The sequence below is a fragment of the Myodes glareolus genome, chromosome 12, assembly GCF_982192425.1.
Source record: "Myodes glareolus chromosome 12, mMyoGla1.1, whole genome shotgun sequence".
Classification (NCBI taxonomy): Eukaryota; Metazoa; Chordata; class Mammalia; order Rodentia; family Cricetidae; genus Myodes; species Myodes glareolus.
In genome coordinates, this window is record NC_142037.1 from 67,086,735 (window position 1) to 67,108,556 (window position 21,822).

A 21,822-nucleotide genomic window follows, 5' to 3' on the forward strand; every position below is an offset into this window, starting at 1 on the left:
TTTGCTCTTTGTCTCTGTAGTCCATGTTTCTTACTCATTTGTAATTTATTACCTAATATTACCACTGGGTACCCCAAACAGGCTTAGTAAATATCCCAAATAATTCTGATAACACAGTAATTGTGACAATATGTTCATTTACTAATTCTGGTAACATGTTAGTGTTGCTAAGGTAACATGTTCATACACTAAGGCTGGCTGCAGCACACTAGGGAACTGCACGCTTCCCTCATAAAGACGCAGGGAGGTATGGATGAAGTTCTTCTTTCTGAAAGCAGTCTCTATATGCCTTTCACACTGGCCTTTTATGAATCACACAGCATTTGTTTTGTATATGGAGAATGGTTTACACTGAGTTGAAAATGTTTTTCTCCTACTTAACCTCGCTGAAGATATGAGAGCTAACATGCAGTGGTTCTTCTAGAAAATACCATACGGAGTCCATTAACCATTTCGTGGCTCAGGACACAATAATTCAGAACAAGAACAGCATTTTAAGGGAATGCTGATAGGTTAAAAGGGCAGCTGTAGAAACGAGTGCTATAAAATCACACCATTTAGCACTGTTGTATGGCAGGGCAGATAATCCTGAAGTCAAGCGAAAGGCTGGTCTCTGTTCCTGAAAGCAATACAATACCTGTCACTGTGCTAGTGTGAATGGCATGCATCTTTATCTCCTTTCTAGACTAAAAAATCCCGTTTGCTTCCCCACTCTCAACTAATGTTCTCTGTATCTTGTTGGATGGACAGACAGCCCACGTGTCACATTACTCTCCGGCCTAAGTGGTCTAAAGCAGGAGCTCACGGCTTTCTCTGGACTTAAGTCAATAAACTAATTCCAGAATGTACTTACATTCAGCTATCAACATCAGAGAAAGGCAGTGCTAAGAGAGACTTGGTTAAAATCCTTTGTTCAGCTGGGTACAGTGAGACACACCAGCAATCCTAACACTAGGAGTCTGAAGCAGGAGGGAGGTTAACGTGAGGCCAGCCTGGGCTACATAGCAAATTCTGGCAATCTTTGACTATATAGTGAGATCTTGCCTCAAAAAGAAGCCAATAACTGTTTCTTTGCTAAGCTGGGAGATGGGATATGCTTGTTTCAATGTCCACAAAGCAGTCACAGCTGTAAGCTTAAAAACTTAAGGCAAACCACAAAGGGGTACAGAAGCGCATCCTTTCAACGGATGCAACTCTTCCAGAAGCACACCCATAGACAAGCACTACAGCGTCTCCAGTTATAGTCACAAATGGAACCACCTGATACTTCTTGGCAGCTAAAAACAGCTAATGAGACGACATTTTCCTACTGCATGGAAACCTCATTCAGGCTTTAGTCCTGCTCTCACACATTAGCTATGGAGAGTCAAGGATATAGCTATTTATACTTGTGAAAATACGTAAAATATTGTAGAACTTCAGAAACAACCACCACAGACTTTCACACAACTACAACTTACCTCTTTTAACTTATCCACATCATCTTTTACTTTTTCATAGATTTCATTAGCTGTTCTGAGTTTTTTCTTCCATTCCACTACCGTTTCTGGGTCAGTTTTACTTTGACTATCTGTTGCTGGGTGTTTGTCTTCGTTCTGGCTGCCCTGCACCAATGTCAAAGGGTCCAGAATAGTCTTGATCTGTGACTCCAAGCTCAGATTTTTACTTTTAAGTTCTTCTACTTCTTTCTGCAAACAATCTATTTCATCCTGAAAGAGTACGGAATTCAACGATCAGGTATGAACTACTGCTTGTATATGCTAAGCCAGAGCCAATCAATGTGTTCTTGAATATTACACTCAAACTTTCATACATACATGGACCCTTTAAATATCAGAACAGTTTTATAAGGAAACGGGGGAGATATAAAACTAGATCAAATATAATATATACATGCATACATATATATGTATATATTATAAAATTTCCATTCCTCTTTTAATGAAGATAAAATGTCTACTATCAAAAGTATATTGAATTCGTTTGTAAAAATTCCAACTACATGGTAAACCAGTCTGCTCATTCACCTTTAGATGAAGATTAGAAATAACACTTCACACTGATGCTAACATATCAGTTTACTTAAACATAAAATTTACTTGTGGACTAGAATTCTGCATGTTTATAATCGTCAGTGATTCTACAGACAGTAACAAATTGAGTTCTCTAAGCGAGCTTCTTTAATCTAATCACTGATGTTTTCTTCTAAAGGAGCAAATATAAAATAAACCGAAGAGGTAAAAATTAGTAAACACATACACACACACGCACACACACAAACACACACACTTAAAAACGAAGAGGCTAGAGAGAGAGCTGACTCAGAAGCTCTTCTCCAGGACCTGGGCTTGATTCCCAGCACACACCTGGCAGTCCTAGGTGATCCAACCCCTTCTTCTGGCCTCAGACACCTAGCACTCAAGTGGTGCATAGGAATACATGCAAACAAAACATTTATATACATAAAATAAAAATCTCAAATTAAAAAAAAATAATTTTAAAGAAGGAAAAGAAAAAAGGAAAATGTTTCCATTTCTTCCTATTCTATGAAATCTTAGTCATTTGTCCTTTACTTAAATAAAAGTATTCCTCTATTTAAAACAGAAAAGATAATTTAAAACTTATCACACATGTTTAGATTGGTACTCAAGGTTTCAGACTAGGCACAAAGGTGAATGTGTGTCATCTCGAGGGTTACAAGAGTCTCCAAAGACAAACAGCGCCCCCCACCCCCGCCCCAGCAAAAAAGGCCCAAGGGAAAATACAAAGAACAAAGCTTCATAGGATGCACATCTCAGACATGTGGGGCTCAGATCAGTTTCCCTTAAGTCCACTGCAGGAGTTGTGTTAAAGCAGTGTTAGATACCTCATACTCTTTGTGGAGGAGCTCGAGTCTCGTTCTCCGAAGGTGCTTCCTGACCATAGGGCTCAGCATAGGTTCACCTTCACCTGTTCCTCCTGGAGGGAAAAACATCCTTATTTTTGTTGAGTTTGGGCAAAATGAAAACGAACCATTTTTTTCATATTGCATTATATAATGTAGTGGTATTTCATTTGTATTTTAATAAATAAAGCTTGCTTGATGATCAGCAAAATAAAACAGCCACACTGGCCAGCCTTACAAGCCAGGCAGCAATGACACACTTTTAATCCCAGTAGCCACAGAAACCAGGCGGTAATGATGCATGCCCTTAATCTCAGAACTAGAGAGGAGTATAGGACTGAAGGAGACAGTTCTGAGTCTCAGTCTCATTCTGAGGATTCCTGGAGGCAGGATCACCATTTTCAGACTGAGGTCGAGGAAAGAGACAGTGGCTAGCTGCTTTGCCTTTCTGGTCTTCAGATTGAACCCCAATATCTGTCTCTGAGTTTTTATTAAGCGAGCTTCAATATAACTTCCCAGAAACAAAATTTGGATATGCAGATTGGAGACTCTGGTTTAGGCAAAGATAATGTGAAACTAATTAAGGTTAAAAAAAGAAAATTAGTGCCACATTAGGAGGGGCCAGGGGAGTGTCAAACAGGAGCTAGGAGATTCGAAGAGACTACTGCTGTTTTATTTTTACTTTAGGGGTAAATCTTTCCTTTTCTTTAGTAAACACTGAAATGAGCTTCACATTGTCCTCAAGAGGACCAGGGTCTCCAATCTGACTAAATTTTGTCTCACCTCTATACAGGCTACATACCACCACTCAGCCAATATTCGTAAAGCATACTTTGAGGCATACCCTTGCTCAAAACCTAAACATCACCCACCCCATCACGCCTTTCTCAGAGTTACTCACCTTCTTCCCAACACTCTCTAGCCCTTTTATTTTTCCTTCTTAGCACCTGTGCCTTTAAACCATTAATATTTCTGTCCACATGCAGTCTCTAATGTAAGCTGCATTTGGCTTGAGGGTTCTTTGTACTACACATACTATATAAAATTACCAATAAACCCAATATGATGTTGATCTGTAACAATGAAGGCTTCATATCACTATTCCCTAAAAACTGTTTATAAATTGTCTTAAATCTATCTTACGCACACAAAAAAATAAACCCTCACCAATAATCTCCTTGCAAGGATTTTCTGGAGTGATAGGAACTCTGCAAGCCGGACACTGGCTGTTATTCTTCAACCACAAGTCAATGCAAATGGAACAAAACACATGGTTGTTGGTACATACAACAGGTTGACGAACCTTTGAAAAAAAGAAACATTACGTTTAGTACAGAGAAACTTTTATAACTGGATTCCTAATGTGATATGTTTAGAGTAAACAAATTGTTCCTTTCAAGTACAGCCGAGCAGGGGGGATGGAGAGAACACAGGATGGTAAAACATGCTTCTTTTGACCACACTGTTTCTCATATGACAAAGATGCCAGCTGACAGCGCCCCTCAGAGAGATCATGCAACTTCACTCTAAGACGTTTATTATGCATCGAACATTCATGGTCAAAAGAGAAAAAGCTTTCAATTCGCTAACTCTGGGACCTTATTCCTCAGCCTATTTTCTATTAGAATCACAGAATAGCAGGACCATCAATCTGATGCTTGAATTCTTGAGTGCATTCCACTACAATATTAAGTATCAACAACTACCTACTAAATATTACAAAAAGATCTGCTTTGTTATTGATGTGGTTTGTCATGACTTCATTCCCCAATATAATTGCCTTTAAGAGAGGTGATTATGAGTTCGGGAGCAGGTAAGTTGTTTTGGTAACAGATTAGTTCCCACAGGAGCTGGTCAATAAAAAGACCAACTCTGGCCCTCTCCCTAGTCTCCTGTTTCCTATCTCACCACATAACTCCCTTTCTTTCTCTTTTCTCTTTCTTCTCTCCTCTCTTCACATGATTGGAAATTCAGGTCATAGTATGTTCATGAACGTTTCAATTTTATCCTTCTGTTTGTAAAAACTCTTAAGCGCTCTAGACTTCCAAATACTAGAAGACAACGCCATATTCACCCTAGAGTCACTCCTTCCCTTAAAAATACCTGCCGTTGTTCTAAAAGTGCCTTATACCCAAGATCAGCAAGTCCAGTTATGAAGGAAGTTATTTCCTTAGACCAGTAGCTAGTTTAGAATGGTCATTATGGTGGTTCGAATAAAAATGGCTCCCATAGGTTCATATATTTTAATGCTTAGTTACCAGGAAGTGGAACTGTTTGAAAGGATTAGGAGGTGTGGCCTTGTTGGACTTTAAGGTTGCAAAAGCCCAAGAGAGGCCCAGTCACCCCCCACCACCACACACACACACACACACACACACACACACACACACACACACACACACACAGATCAGGACGTAGCTCTCAATTACTTCTCCAGCACCCTGCCTGCATACCTCTAAAACTTATGGAAGAAAATATTGAAGACAGAACCATACACATTATATAAGGAGCATCAAGACACTCCACCTTGTAAGAAACTATGTAAAAGCAACCAGTGAAAAAGAATTTAAAAGCAATCAGAATTTTCTATGTATTTGGTCATACACTAAAGGTATTTCTAGGTGGCAATATAACTTTACCTTAACGTTCTCCAGCTAAGGTGGTGGACTAGAACAGCCCACTTGTGACACTAAGAAGGAAAATCAGTGCCAGAATAGATTCTATTCCAAAAAGAAAGAAAGGGCTTGAGATGTGCACAAAAGTGATGATGTAACAGCAGACTGTAAGAAACGAATGAGCAATGCACAGAAAAGAAGCAAGGCCAACGCAATACAGCTTCCCCCATAGGAATCCCCAGCAAGGGGAGAGGAAGCAGAAATCATATCTAAAAGGTAAGCTAGAGCCCCTGGAAGAAAGAGTTAAAGCTAAGGGTGGTTGGCAGATCCACTGAGTTTCACAGTCCATCAGCTGGGCAGGTCCTCCCATTTCCTCGGATTATATGCCCTTCTCTGAGGTGGGCAATGTTCAATCTGAGGGTGTCTCCCAAATGCAATCTGGGGGAAGTAAGGGAGCAGTCATAACACTCTATAGGCAAAGGATTTGTTCTTTCCAAATCCCCTAAGTACTGAACTTCCTACTGGATGGATGTGGATGTCTGGAGTTTTTGGCTGGAACACAAAGCTTTTTGAATCTACAGAAGTGAAAGGCCAACAGGTGGATCCAAGTTCGGAGGTATTAAACTCCAAAATTATTCTCAGTTGGAAGAAACTGCTATACAACAAAAGGGAATAACTGATCAAGAAGAAGTAACCATTTTAAATATATGTGCACTAAAGTAAAGATACTTCAGAGTTAAACTATATCATCAATCAAATAGAATCAACAAATATATAAAGAATATTCTATCTAATAGAAACGGTATACACATCTTCTCTACAGTTTGTGTAACCATCCCTAAAATAGATGACATTCTAAGTCGCAGGACAAACCTTAAACATGAAAGAACAGAAATAATCTTGTGGATATCGTCAGGCAACTATAAGCTAAAATGAAGACAAGAGAAGCGACAGAAACTACACAAACACTTGAAGATTGAACAATACATTCTTGATGACCAGTGGGTCATTGAAAAATCAAAGAAACTATTAAAAAATCGTAGAAGAAAGTTAAAAAAAATAACTTCCTAGAACTTTGTGATACAATTAAGTCACTCCTAGGACCATAGTTTACATCTGTGGAAATATTATATCGTACATAGTCGAAAAATATACTATATATTAGAAAAAGATATCTTACATAAATAACATACTGATACACACTGAGGTTGTAAAATAAGAACAAGACAAAGTAGCTAGAAATAATAAAGATTAGAGCAAAAAATAATTGATGAAATGGAGACTAAAGAACAATACATGGAATCAAACAAAGAGGTGGTTTTTGAGAAGATAAATGCAATTGACAAACTCCTAGCCAAAATATCCAATTGAGAATGACCCAACTTAATGAAATCAGAGCTGAATAGAAAACATTATAACAGATTCCAATGAAATCCAGGGGTTCATTGAGAAGTACTTTGAAACTTATATCTCCCAAACCTGCATAATCTGTATTATGTAAGAAATGTATAACGGTACTAATTTTATTAAATCAAGATGACATAAACAACGTAAGCAGATCCATATCAAGTAATGACACTGAAGCAGTAATCAAAAGCTTTTCACTTTATGAAAGACTCAAAAGTGATGGATTCACTGACATTTCTGCCAAATGTTTGAGAAAGAGATAACAAATAATACTCCTCAAACTCTGCAATGGCAATATTCTGCAAACTGTAAATCAACAATACTCCTTAAACTGAAATACAGCAACTCTTCAAATTACACAAGATAGGAAGGGAAGGATACTCACCAAACTAATTCTACAACGCTAGCATTACCATGATACGCAAACCAGATAAAATACACAGGAAAAAAAGAAAAAGAAAAGAAAGACAGGCTGTAGGACAATGTCACCGACAAACACAAACAGAAAACTTTTCACCAAAAATTGTTGTAAATCTTACTCAGGACCACAGTAACTCTTGCAGAAGACCCAGGTCACAACATCTACATCAGTGTTTCTCAACCTGTGGGTAAAAGGGGTCACATATAGATATCCTGCATATCAGATATTTACATTACAATTCATAACAGTTGACGTGGGATGTCCTTCTGTATATGTATTGCTTTTATTGGTTAACAAATAAAGCTGCTTTGACCTATGGCAGGGCAGAATATAGTCAGGCTGGAAGAGATTATATAGAAAGAGTAGGCAGAGTCAGAGAGACACCATGTGGCTACTGAAGGAGACAGACACCAGATCCTTAACAGTAAGACACAACCCCGTGCTGATACACAGATTACTAAAAAGGGGTTAATTTAAGATTTAAGAGTTAGTTAATAAGAACTCTGAGCTAATAGGCCAAACAGTATTATAATAATATAGTTTCTGTGTGATTATTCAGGTCTGAGAAGTTGGGAAACGAACGAGCAGTCTCAGTTTACAAAGTGAAGCCAAAGTGAGCCAAAAAACCTGAGGGAGCTTGGGAAGGAATTCCAGACACAAGAACAGAGTTAAGCATGACTTCTTGGTAGCTGTACTATTTTTCAGATTTGTTCTGTTTGCTGGTGGCAAGCAAAGGCATGGCTTCTTTAAGAGAGGGCTTCCTGACTCAGTGTTAGCAGCAAAAAACTGCATTACTTCATTAAAAAAAAAACTTCCTAGTGCATGCTGGTGCTGATAGAATGAACTCTGGCTCTTTTGGGAGGTCCTGCACTTAAATGGGATCTGTAACAGCATGTTACAAATTGCATAATGGTAACATAGACCCACTGCTTCCCTGGAGCTGGGGGGTGTGCACGACTCACAGAGGCAGTGAACATACTTCTGCCATGTTGGACTGGTCAGAGCAAACAGGCAGGGCCACGGAGTTGGTCCTAGTCACATCTGCTTAGCAATTAAAAACAAAACACTCCTAATCAGAAAAAGATTTCAGATATGCAATAGGACAGATTCAGACACAAAAGACCTCTAAATGAGACACAGTGTGTTTAAAAAATGTACATAGGCTTCAGAGAGAGAGAAAAAGAGTATAGGCAGTTATAAAAGAAATAGTTTTAAAAATAAAACAAATTCTTTAAGGAGACAATAAAAGTAATATAAAAGAGCACAGTCAGTAACAAATTAGAGGAGTAAAGAAACATAAGCCACAAAGATAAAAAAAAACACACAGAGAGTCTGAATTATGTGTATTATTGTGTTTTCTTTGAACTTTTGACTGCAGAGAGATATTTGATTTGGGGGACTGCTAAGCTAAACCAACATAAAGGTATACTGACTTCAAAATTTGGGTCTAAGGATATGTTACTTTGGAAAAGAGGTTGTTTTTGTTTCTACAGAAGATGAGGACCTGTGGATTCTTTCTAGGCTAATGTTGTTTGATGGAACAAGAACTCCCCCTCTTCCAAAATGGTCTCTGTGAACCCTAAAAATACGTCACCCAACAAACAGCAGGAAGCAGTTTGAAGAAAACAATGGTCAAATTCCCAAAATAATTGTTTATAAATGTTTGCTTTTATTTAAAGGGAGATACAATATAGAAATGAAGAATACATTGGTATGGACTTTAATTTATTGATATAAATTTAAGATCAATTTTGTTATATGTATATTTCTATTCTTATTTAAAGTATTATGTTTATACAGATCATTGAGATGGAGGAAGGGCAGATATGGGAGCAGGGAAGAAGATATCTTAATTAAGGGATCCATTTTTGGGTTGGTAAAAGATTTGGCTCTAGAGGGATTCCCAGATGTCCAAGGGGATGTCCCCAGCTAGGTCCATGGGCAGTAGAGGAGAGGGTGCCTGAACTGGCCTTGTCCCATAGCCACACTGATGAATATCTTGAATATCGCCATAGAACCTACATCCGGCAATGGATGGAGATAGAGACAGAGAACCACATTGGAGCACTGGACTGAGCTCCCAAGGTCCAAATGAAGAGCAGAAGGAGGGAGAACATAAGCAAGGAGGTCAGAACTGCGAGTGGTGCGTCCACCCACTGAGACGGTGGGACTGATCTAATGGGAGATCACCAAGGCCAGCTGGACTGGGACTGAACGAGCATGTAATCAAACCGGACTCTCTGAACGTGGCTGACAATGGGCTGAATGAGAAACCAATGATAATGACACTGGGATTTGATTCTACTGCATGTACTGGCTTTTTGAGATCCTAGTCTGTTTGGATGCATACCTTCCTAAGCTTGGATGGAGAGGGGAGGGCCTTGGACTTCCCACAGGGCAGGGTACCCTGACTTCTCTTAGGACTGGAGGGGGAGAGGGGAAGGGGAATAGGAGAGTGGGAGAGTGGGAGTGAAATGGAAGGAGGGGAGGAGGTAGAAATTTTGAATGGTGTTATTTATAAAGCAACAAAAAATATCTTTAAAAATATAATGTATAGTTAAAAATCTCAGATTAATAAGTAGTCATTTATAATAGTCAAACTTGTAGTCATGATAGTTAGGTTTTCTAGATTTCGAATGGCTAGATAGTCTTCAAATCTTTTAAAGACCTACAGAATATAACATTTAAAAGATTTTAAGAATTAGACTTTTTGATAGTGAGACACATCTGCTTCTGGGAGCACCAATTACTTCAAGAGGAAGATGAGCATTGGAGAGGCTCCTTATGGAGTTTGCTAGCCATTTGGGCAAGAAACTGCTCTTACCTGAACTGCTTGATGGTATGCTATATAAACTGGACATGGAGGTTCCACAGAAAAATGACTGCTAATCTTGCCTAAAGAAGGTGAGACAGTCCTTCAGGGTTCCTAATTCATGAAAGAGTCTGCCAGACATTATGCACGACACACAAGCAATTGATGAACTTTGCCATTACAAGGTAGAACAGATCTTCAAATTTCCTGCTTCATGGAAAAATCTGGTAGATACTAAGGGCCTGAAGGCTTAAGATGGATGCCCCAATATTATAAAAGAACTTTGGGTGACTGTCCAGGCAGCAAGATGTCTCTGTCAATTCTAGAACTTTGGAATTTGCTTACAATGTACTTCCTGTTTACTTAGGTAACATTATATCCTTCTGGGGTCTTTGGTGTTGAAAACAAATAGTTATAGTTTTCCTTAGTTCTGATAAAAGATAAATTAGATAAAAAACTTTAGACCCACAAAGATAAAATAGATGATTATATATTTTCTTTAATTTTGCCAGAAACAAATAGACTAAATATTGTAACTGCAATTCTTGCTTGAACCTGTTTTGCATATGTAATTTTACAATGCTAAAGTTAAAACCTTCCTTTTTAATTAGGCAGAAAAGGGAGATGATGTGAGATGTTCTTCTGTATATGTGTTGCTTTTATTGATTAATGAATAAAGCAGCTTTGGTCTATGGCAGGGCAGAATATAGCCACACTGGAAGAGATAGAGATACAGAGATAGAGATATCTAGAGAGAGAGAGAGAGAGAGAGTAGATGGAGTCAGAGAGATGCTGTGTCGCTGCCGAAGGTGACAGAAGGATCCTTACCAGTAAGCCACAGCCTCGTGCCAATACACAGATTAATAGAAATGGGTTAAGATGTAAGAGTTAGTTAATAAGAAGCCTAAGCTAGCAGATCAAACGATATTGTAATTAATACAGTTTCTGTGTGATTATTTGGGTCTGGGCAGCTGTGAAACCAATGAGCAGTTTTCATTTACAACCAGTAACAAAACTGCTGTTATGAAGTAGCAAGGAAATAATTTTCTAGATGGGGTCACCACAACATGAGGCACTCTATTAAAGGGCCTTAGCATTAGGAAGGTTGAGAACCAATGCTGTACATGATGGACCATTATAGCTGTCTGTAACTCTAGTTCTAGGGAACCAGACCTCTGTATGCACAAAGTACACACACAGTGAATATACAAGCAAAACATTCATACACATAAAATTTAGAAAAAATTTAAAGAACACATTAAAATCATACATCATGATCAAGTTGACTTTAGCCCAGCAAGGCAAAAATGGATCAATATATAAAATAAATTTACAAAATCAAGTTAAGGACATAAATCATATGAACATATCAACAGACTGGAAAAAAATTTGATAAAGTTCACTATCTCTTCACAATAAATGTCACAAACTACCTAGGAATAAAAGGAACATATTTCAAGATCATAAGTACATACAACAAACTTATAGGCAACATGTATTACACAAGAAAAAACTAAAAAACATTTCTTCCAAAATCATGACTGAGACAGAAGTGCCCAATCTTCCCACTCTTAATATACTACTTAAAGGTCTCAGCCAGAGCAGCAGGATGAGAAAGATATGAAAGGGGTTCCAACTAGGAAAAGAAAAGCTGAATGCATCCCTATTGGCAGATAATGTGCTCCTATACTGAAAAGACCTTCCTTCTCCACTAGAAGACTCTTAGATAGGATAAACACTTTCATCCATGTAGAAGGACATGAAATCAACATATGCCAATCAGTAGCACTTCTATATACCACTAATGAACTTTACCAGGAAAGAAATCAGGAAAAAAACTTGTATTCATAGTAGCTTCAAAAGTAAAATACTAGGAGTAAATCTAACTATGCAGGTGAAAGATTACAATAAAAACACCTATGAAATAAATTTTACATAACACTAGAAGATGGATAGTTCTCCTATGTTCATGGATAGACAAAACACTGAAAATGGTAATTGCCGAAATAAAATTTAAAGAGTCAATACAATCTCTATCAAATTATCAATATTCTTCAAAGAACTAAAATTAACTACTGGGGCTACAGAGATAGTTTAGCAGTTAAGCAAACATAGTATTCTTGCAAAAGGTCAGAGTTCAGTTCCCAGCACCCATATCAAGTAGCTCGAAGTTGTAACTCCAACCCCAGGGGATTCACATTTTCACAGTCCTGCACATATATCCACATCATTTTCTTAAATCTCTAAATTCACATGAAAGTACAAAAGACATTAAGCACTTAAAGCAACCCTAAATAGAAAAAACAAGGCTGAAGTATCACAATATCTGACTTCAATTACACCACAGAGCCATAGTAACACCAACTATATGTATTGTCACAGAAACACACATGTAAGCCACTGGGACAGAATAGAGGACCCAGACAGGTATAGCCACCTAATTTTCTTTTTCTTTTTAATGTGTGAAATACCTTATTCATAATTATTCTCTAGGATAACATAACTTTAATGTTTAGAAAAATATGCTCTTAAATCTTTGCCAACTTAGTTACTATCCTACTGCTGAGATGAAACACCACAATCAAGGCAACTTTAAAAAGCAAGTATTTAAATGGAGACTTCTTCAGTTTCAGAGGGTCAGTTCAGAAACAACATGGCAGGAAGCATGACAGGGGCTTCTGAAAGCCCACCCACAGTAACAAGACCACACCTCCTAATCAGTCGCCTAATTTCAACAATGGTGTCAAAAACATACACTAGTGCTGGGGAAACTGGATATTCACATGTAGATGAATACTAGATCCATAACTCTACTCTTGCATGCAGCAACAATTGAAAGTGGATCAAAGACCTGAAAATTTGAAAATGCTGGAGGAAAACATAAGAAATATATTTAAAATATAAGCACAAAGGAAGACTTTCTGAAAAGATCTATTGATGTGGGATTCCCCTCTGTATGCTGTGAATACCGTTGGTTAATAAAGAATTACTTTGAGCCTATGGAAGGGCAGAACAGAAATAGGTGGAGAAAGCTAGGATGAATGCTGGGAGAAAGAAGGCGGAGTCAGGAGAAGTCATGTAGCTCCGACAGAGACAGACACTGGAACCTTACCCGGTAAGCCACAGCCTTGTGGCAATACACAGATTAGTGGAGATGGGAGTTAAGATAGGAGTTAGTCAGAAATACACTTAAGTGATTGGTCAAACAGTATTGCAAACAACATGGTTTCTGTGTTATCATTTCGATTCTGGGCAGCTGGAAATGAATAGCGGCCTCCTACTACAACCTATAGCACAGGAAATAATCCAAAATCTTGACAAATAGAGAAGAGAAGCCTCTGAACAGCAACGACAACAAAGTGAAGGGTCAGTACAGAAGGGGAAAATACCTTTGCCAGCTATACATCAGATAGACATTAATCACACATACATAAAGAATTGTAAAAACAAAACACCAAAAGCCAAATTATCCGATCAGTGAAGGAGTTAATGAACTGACATGACAGTTCTTAAATAAAAAAATGGCCAATATATATTTGAAAGTGTTCTATGTTCTCAGCCAACAAGAAAATGAAAATCAAAATGGGCCCAAGAATCCATCATTATCAGAACGGCATTCACTAAGAGAACAAATACAACAAATGCTAGGGATAACCCTTACACACTTATATACTGCTGGTGCAAACATAAACTGAAAAAGACACTAGAGAAGTACCTGTGTAGGCTCCTCAAAAAACTAATATTAGAACTACTTGTGATACAGATATATCATTTCTGAGTACATATGGAAGGATTGTAAATCAACACACTACACAGATACTTGCACATCCACATTTATTGCTGCAATAATAATCATAAGAGTTAAAATATGGAACCAATTCAGATGTCCATCAACAGATGAACGAATAAATAGGATACATGTACAAAAATGAAGTCAGGTCCTGTAAGAAAATGGATGGAACTGTCCAGTTCCATCTATGCTAGGAGAAAGAAGTAAACATCAAATATCAAATGTGTTTATTCATGTGTGATATCCAGACTTAAATTTATGTCTGTCTAGGTCATGAAAATAGAAAAGGGACCATGAAAAGAGGGAGAAAGATCTTAATAGGGAAGCGAGATTATATAATACATGTGGCACAAAAGCAGGAGGGGCTATTTGGGGAGAAAAGAGTCAACAGGAAAATGGAGAAATATAATTATACACACACATGTACAAACATGCATGCATATATAAAATTTGGGATGCCGTGGTGGTCTGACAGAGAAATGCCCCCCAAGGTTCATGTAACTTGACACCTGATCCCTGGGTATTGGCACTGTGTTTAGGGAGGTTATGGAACTTTGAAGGGGTAGAGGGAATCTATCACTGGAGGCTGGTTCTGAGAGTTTAGTCTTGCCCCACTTACTGTTCACTCTCTTTGCTTCCTGTTTGTTGTTGAGTATGTGATCTCTTAGCATCCTAATCAGGCCACCTGCTGTCATGCCTCTTCTGCCACTATGGACTCTCCTTCTGGAACTCTAAGTCCAAATAAACTCTTTCTTGCACAGGTCATTTTTGTTCATGGTGCATTAGCACAGCAGCAAAAAGTGATACGAAGTTGGTACCAGGAGACACAGGGTATTGCTGTGAAGAACCTGACTTTTTTCTCTTTTGGAAAAAATATAGAAGACTGGAACTTGGGCTTTTAAAATAGTAGAATGCTATAAGCAAAGATTCAAGGGCCTCCCTAATATGAGCCTAGAAGATATTAGTGATGACAGTAATGTGAGGGGAGGGCTGGGGAGGGCTGGCTGAAAGATTTCAGAGAACAAGGCCACTACTAGTAGCTGGGCTATGAGCATCTCTGTGATATCTTGGCAAAGCTATAGCTGTCTTCCTCCCATGCCCTAAGAACCTGCCCAAGAAAATTAAAAAAGAATTTCCTTTGATGCAGGAGAATTGTCTGTTTCTGTCAATCATATTTTAATAAAACGCTGATTGGCCAGGCAGGCAGTATAGGTGGGAAAACCAGACAGGAAGTAGAAGTGATGCAATGAGAACAGGAGAATTCTGGGAAGCAGAGAAGTTCCTCAGCATTCCTGGGCAGATCACTGAAGAAGCAACATGTAAGCTGTCACACTGGAAAAGGTACTGAGCCATTATGGCTAACATAGATGAGAATAATGGGTTAATATAAGTTATAAGAGTTAACAAGAAGCCTGACCTAATGCGCCATTCAGTTTATAACCTTATGGAGTCCTGTGTGTAATTTCTCTTTGGGATTTGCCGGCTGTTGGGGTACCGGGCGGGACGGAAACCCCAACAAGCTGGCCCTCATACTACATATGGTGCCAACGTGGATAACTGAATCCACATAAAGCGTGAGAAAGTTTGAGAAAGAATAGAGTAAAGCATGTTTTCTTGGTGGCAGCAATTTCTTGGTTCTACTCTGTTTGCTAGAGGCAAGCAAGCGCTCTCATCTAAGAGAGGCTTCCTGACTCAGCTTTAACTGCAAAACTTTGTAGCTCCTTTAAGAGGTCCTGCCACGAAACACTTACGGTGTTGATCAAAAGCCGAACGCATGCTTTTCGGTTTTCAGCCGTAGCAGGAAAAAAGCTGCGCTGTTTTAAAATGCCGGCTTTCTGGACTGTCCTGCCAGAGCAAACTCTGACTCTTTCAGGCAGGCAGTCCGACTGAGTGTGGTCTGTGAGCAGAATGCTGCAGCTTGCTTGCTGGCAAGGACTTTGAAACGCCATAGAGTTGTGGCAGTGAACACAGCTCTGGCTGGTACCTCAGCCTTGAGGCTGAAATGCTAAGGAATGAGCTGGATCTAGCTGTCAAAGCCACGGCTCTCCATATTGCTTAGTAAATTAATGGCTCATGTGGTCAGAAAAAGAAAAATATACAGTAAAGAGAGATTCAAAGAGGAAGAAAACCTCTAAATGGTTTACAGTGTGTATATGCAGGCTAAAAGTTAAAGTTCTTAAAGTTAAAAGGAAAGAAAGAGAGTAGTTGGGTGTGGTGGTACACACCTTTAATCCCAATGCCTGGGAGGCAGAGGCATATTGACCTCTGTGACTTCAAGGGGTAGAGGTAGATTGACCTCTGTGACCTCAAGGTGTGGTAGTACACGCCTTTAATCCCAATGCCTGGGAGGCAGAGACAGATCTCTGTGAGTTCAAGGTGTGGTAGCATACACCTTTAATCCCAGCACTGGGGAGGCAGAGACAGGAGGATCTCTGTGAGTTCAAAGACAGCCTGGTCTACAGTGTTATTCCAGGACAAAGATATACAAAGATCCTGTCTCAAAGAGTAAAAGTAAAAATAAAAGAAATAGAGGTTAAAATAAAGCCACATAAAGATGGAAAATGCACAGAGAATCTTCATACTGTATGCTTTTATGCTCTCTTTAAATTGTTTGATTGCTGAGGAAGGAGCAACAACTGCTAAAAGACTTTTGTTTATAAATGCTGCTGAACTAACCCAAGATAGGAATTTTGAAAATACCTTGGCTTCAAAACTGAAGTCAAAAGGTATGTTACTTTGGAGAAGAGATTTTGCTTTTGTTTCCACAGAAAACGAGAGACTCTGGATTTATTCAGAGTTAAGAATAATCACCTTTGACCAAGGGAGGCCACCTGAAAAATCTCCGATAGGAACAGATGGCCCAGATGACAGAGGTCTACATCCAGAACTGATCCAAGACTGTTGCCTGAGATGATCGAGACTCACAGGATACTCCAGTCAGGACTTGAATTATAACTCTAAGTTTTCTTTAGGTCCCCATAAGATCATCAGCGCCCCCAACCAGCAGGAAGTAGCCTGAAATACTACGGCCACATTCCCAACAAATGAACTATGGGTATTTTTCTTTGTTTAAAAAAAAAAAGGAGGGAAATGATGCAGGAGAATTGTCTGTTTCTGTCAATCATATTTTAATAAAACGCTGATTGGCCAGGCAGGCAGTATAGGCGGGAAAACCAGACAGGAAGTAGAAGTGATGCAATGAGAACAGGAGAATTCTGGGAAGCAGAGAAGTTCCTCAGCATTCCTGGGCAGATCACTGAAGAAGCAACATGTAAGCTGTCACACTGGAAAAGGTACTGAGCCATTATGGCTAACATAGATGAGAATAATGGGTTAATATAAGTTATAAGAGTTAACAAGAAGCCTGACCTAATGCGCCATTCAGTTTATAACCTTATGGAGTCCTGTGTGTAATTTCTCTTTGGGATTTGCCGGCTGTTGGGGTACCGGGCGGGACGGAAACCCCAACAAGCTGGCCCTCATACTACATTCCTTGACAGAGGAAATTTCAAGATAGCATAACAATGAGTCTGTGGTATGGTTACTACTAATAACTTATACAATTCTACAATGAAAAGGAACAAGCTTTGTCTTCTTGTGGGACTCCTAACAGTGGGAGCAGGGGCTGTCTCTGACTCTCTTGCTGGCTTTTAGGATCCCATTTTTCATACTTGGATTGCCTTGTCCAGCCTTAATACAAGGAGAGGTGCCTAGGCTTACTGCAACTTTTTATGCCATGCTTTGTTGGTACCCAGGGAAGGTCTGCCCTTTTCTGAATAGGAATGGAGGAGTGGATGGGGCTAGAGACTGGGAAGAGAGGAGGGAGGGGAAAGTGGCCAGGCAGGATTACAAAAATAATAATAGTAATAAAAATTTTTAAAAAATAAGAAAAAAGTTCCAGTCAAGGCTCTTGCTGAAAGTGAGGCTGCAACTGTTGCAGAGATCGCCACTAACGGGAGGCCTTAACCTCTGAGGGCAGGACTGTATGAGGCCAAGCTTCCAACATAGCAAGGGAGAAAGCCTAAGGGGTGGCTTGCTCATAGAAAAACATACAAAAGTTGTTGCTAACAAGGTGAAGGGTCCATCCAAAGATGGCAGCTAAACTTGGTGGTGTCTTCTAAGTAGCACTGCCTTTGGAAGCACAAATGATGTAAGAGTGAGAGTCGTGAATTCTTCCTCTATGGTTTCTGAGAGCCACTGAGGCCAGGGAACACACAGCAGAGAAGTTGAGAGGGCTAGAAGCCCCAAGAATCCATTGTGGGTGAAGAACCCAAGATACTGGAGATGTCCAAGCCATAAGACATCTGCCACGGAGAACTACATACAGGAAGTGGTTCACCAAGAGAGAGATATATACTGTTGTCACTTTTGTTTCTGGTGTTTTTATCACAGCATCAACAAGTAACTAATATAAATACTAGCTTAAAAGTAAATGTTTTTATTTGACTGTGCTCAAGTAGTAAAATGCAAAGAATTTAATACTCCTTCAGTTTTTGTCAACCCATGTTCCTCTACCCGGATCCCACTATACAAAATACCCAAACAGGAAAAAGTTTAAAGTTCTAAGATACAGAAACCATTCATAATTCGCCTAGGTCATTAGTCTTCACAATCAGTTTCCTCTCATATGAGATCTCTGGCAATAAAAACTAAAAGGCTGGATCATGAAATCCTCAACTCTTCAGAGCATGCATGCTGCAGGATGAAGCATCTTAAGATAATGTTGGTGTAGAATAGGAAGAGAAAGAGTAAAGTGTAATAGTGTGCTCTGGACACTGAATGAACAGAAAGGGGCAGGCTTTGGTGCAAAGATTAACTCTATAATCTGTCTCCGTCCTTTCTGTGTTTTTTCTTTCTTTCTTTCTTTTTTAAATACAGGAGTTCTCTGTGTAGCCCTGGCTGTCCTCGAACTGTAGACCAGGCTGGTATTCAATTCAGGATCTATCTGTCTCTGCCTTCCTAGTCAGATTAAAAGCATGTAAGCATGTGCCACTACACTCAGCTTGTGCTTCTATTATATCATTTTATCTCTTGTATTTGTATGACCAAATCCTTTTTTTTTTTTTTTTTGAAAACATTTCTCTGTGTAGCTTTGGAGCCTGTCCTGGAACTAGCTCTTGTAGACCTGGCTGGCCTCAAACTCAGAGATTCACCTGCCTCTGCTTAATGAGTGCTGGGATTAAAGGCATGCACCACCACGGCCTGACCTCAAATCCTCTTTTTTTTTTTCATAATTTTTATTTCTCCCCCTGTCTGCCCCCTAAATTCTCTTCTTATAACAGCAAATGTATTAGGGAGGAGTCATGTTTAAAGTTTTAAACTCATGTTTAAAGTCATGTTTAAAGCCCTACTATCTGGGGCTTACTGACTAGGAATTATGTATTGGTTCAGGTAGGGGCTTCTCATTTGGGGCACCATCAACCTTTTTCTAAACTGAAGAATTTTTGTGTTGTATATCATAGGAAATTTAGCTAGCAGCAGCTCTTGAATCCACCAATCAGATGCCATTGGCTTACCCCTGGGAGTAATCAAAAGAAATTACATATTCATAAATGTTCCTGGGGACCAAAAATCTATCTCCACTCCACTGAGGACCACACAAATCCTTCCAACAAGTTAATGGGGTTGGTAAAATTAAATACATATTCAGCTGTGGAAGCAGACATAAGGAAACAACAGTATAGATTGTAACTGACAAAGCCTGAGTTGTACTCAATTCAAATATTAAAAAGCTCTTCCACCCTGGAGCAAGGTTAATAAACGATAATCTAGAAGTAAAAAAAGAATAAGGAAAAAAAAAGATGTATGTTTGAAAGAAGCAAGAGCTGGCACTGATGGAATCTATGGGTATGAAGAAATAAAGTTCAGATTTATCAGCTGGCCAGATCAAGCCATTCATCCTTCAGCTTGCCAAAGAGATCAAGCAAGCCATTCTTTCTCACAGTCCATGTGCTCTTTTACTGGCCATTTTCTCTGACTCTGTCTAGGGTCAGCAGTTGCTTTCAATCCTAACTTGCTTTTATTTATTGAATCGGCAAATCTACGCTGAAGCTCCAACACCTAAAGACAAGCCATCTTATTGGCTGGCACTCATTTCTTTTCTCCCTGTTAAGCCTGAGACTGTAAACTGCAGCCCACATTCTCCTGCACACACTACCTACAAAAAAAGCAGTGCAGGATGGAAAAGAATGGGGGTTCTAGTTCTTTGCCGTTCTTGAACCACGCGGTAAAGGTACGCTTAAAAAAAAAAAAAAGAAAGAAAAAAGAACCGAAACGAAAGCACAAACGGAAACGAAAGGAAATACGAAGGCATGAGAACATTCAAAACTCCGTTTCTAATACCAAACTACTTTCTCCACGTACTTTCACGAACCCACGAGCATCCCTTGCGTCTTGTGACTGATCCCAATCTCGGCAGTTAGGACCACGCTTCTCATTCTCAACAGCACAGAAAGGAGTGGGGGCCAGGTGCCATCTGAACACCAGGCAAAAGCCACCCTCCAGACGAGGATAGAAAAGGGGAAGGCCTTTAAAAATGAACCGTGGCTCCCAGAACAATCACACTGGGTGACGGACGGGAGATCGGGGACTCCCTCGGGTGAGCCTGCTGTTCAGAGCGCTGTTCGCTGCACCGGCTGCAGAGGAGGATGGAGGCTGCGGCGCCGAGACTCCAACCCACTCTTCGCAGGCCGGCTGAGGCCGCCCAGGCCGCCCAGCCCCGGGCTCCGAGAGGCGCCAGTGGAGCCCAGCGATCCGCGTCCCCCCGCGTCCCCTAGGACCGGCCTCCCGCCGCCGAGCAGCTCGCAGGTCAGCCTTCCCTCGCATCCCGGCGCCTCACGCCCCGTCCCCGTCCCCGCCCAGCAGCGGGCCTCGTTCGCCTCCCGCGGCCATCGGGTCCTCAACCCCGTCTCCTTAGCCGTACCCATTACCTTCCCCAAGCAAATGTGGCACGTGATGGGCAGAGTGAGGGACAATGTAACGTTCTGCACGGTCTGAGCCATGGCAGCGTTCAGAATCCCGCCAACACGGAAGTCCCGCCGACAGCAGCTCTTCGCCACGCTGGGAACGCGCGAGGCCGGCTACGGCGGCCTGGCAGGGCCATAGCGAGCCGGGCGAGGGGACGGAAACGCGCTTCTGAGAGGCGCAGTCGCCCCGTTGTTTTTTCCTTCCCTTACTGAATAATAACTATTATTAAGGACAGATTTAAAATAGGTGCCTGGGTCAGGAGCTTAAAAAAAAATTTCCGGGAATGGGAAGGAAGACGGTTTACTAGAGGTTTCGAGGCTCTTGAAAATTTAAAGGAAAGTGTAATTAATTTGTGCAGGAAATAGAGAAAGCTATAGTGTTTCAATCTCCACAACTTTCCTCAAAGAGTCGAATAGGGGTGGGGAGTTAAGCTACAAGTCTTGATAAAACGGAGCACTCAATACCGAGAAAAGACGTAACCTATTTATTTAATATTTTCAAAAAAACTCTTCCCTCTCAGTTCCGTCCTTATTCTTACAGCACGCTTCCAGAAGGCACAGATAACTGACTTGAAAGCAATGGTTATCTTCATCCAGAACTATCCAGAAAGACCTGGGTAAATCCAATCTCAGATTTCCTTGAAGAGACAAACTTTCACTAGCCCTTCTGTGCTTTCCTAGTCAGGAAGCTTATGGATTCTAGCCAGGGCTCTGATTCACTCTAAGTGAGGAAACTTCAAACAGTGCAAGGCAAGGCGTAATTTCGCACAAGGCATTTTAGCGACTTCATTTTAGGTACGAGTAGGATATGAAGGGTACCGCTTGTGCTGTAGAACTCCACGAGATAATTTGCGAGGTTACAAATTAGCATCCCCAACATCCACAAAGAAAAGAAAATCTAAATGTTCCCAAGTGAATCTTACTTGTG

At 40.1% G+C, this 21,822-nt stretch overlaps 1 protein-coding gene across 2 annotated transcripts in view; it reads right to left on the reverse strand.

The window, feature by feature from the left end:
* Positions 1–21,012, reverse strand: part of Obi1 (ORC ubiquitin ligase 1) — a 40,133-nt gene extending 19,121 nt beyond the window's left edge. Inside the window, exons 1-4 of one of the 2 annotated variants that reach the window (XM_048421920.2) lie at positions 20,859–21,012; positions 4,052–4,187; positions 2,867–2,958; positions 1,461–1,709 (exon numbers count right to left, since the gene is read on the reverse strand). In XM_048421920.2, the coding sequence (XP_048277877.2) occupies positions 1,461–1,709; positions 2,867–2,958; positions 4,052–4,187; positions 20,859–20,930 (549 nt within the window). In that variant the 5' untranslated portion in view covers positions 20,931–21,012. Of the gene's footprint in view, positions 1–1,460; positions 1,710–2,866; positions 2,959–4,051; positions 4,188–20,851 lie in introns of both variants that reach the window. The other variant, XM_085698220.2, reaches the window with a different exon arrangement.
* Between the last annotated feature and the right edge of the window lie 810 nt (positions 21,013–21,822).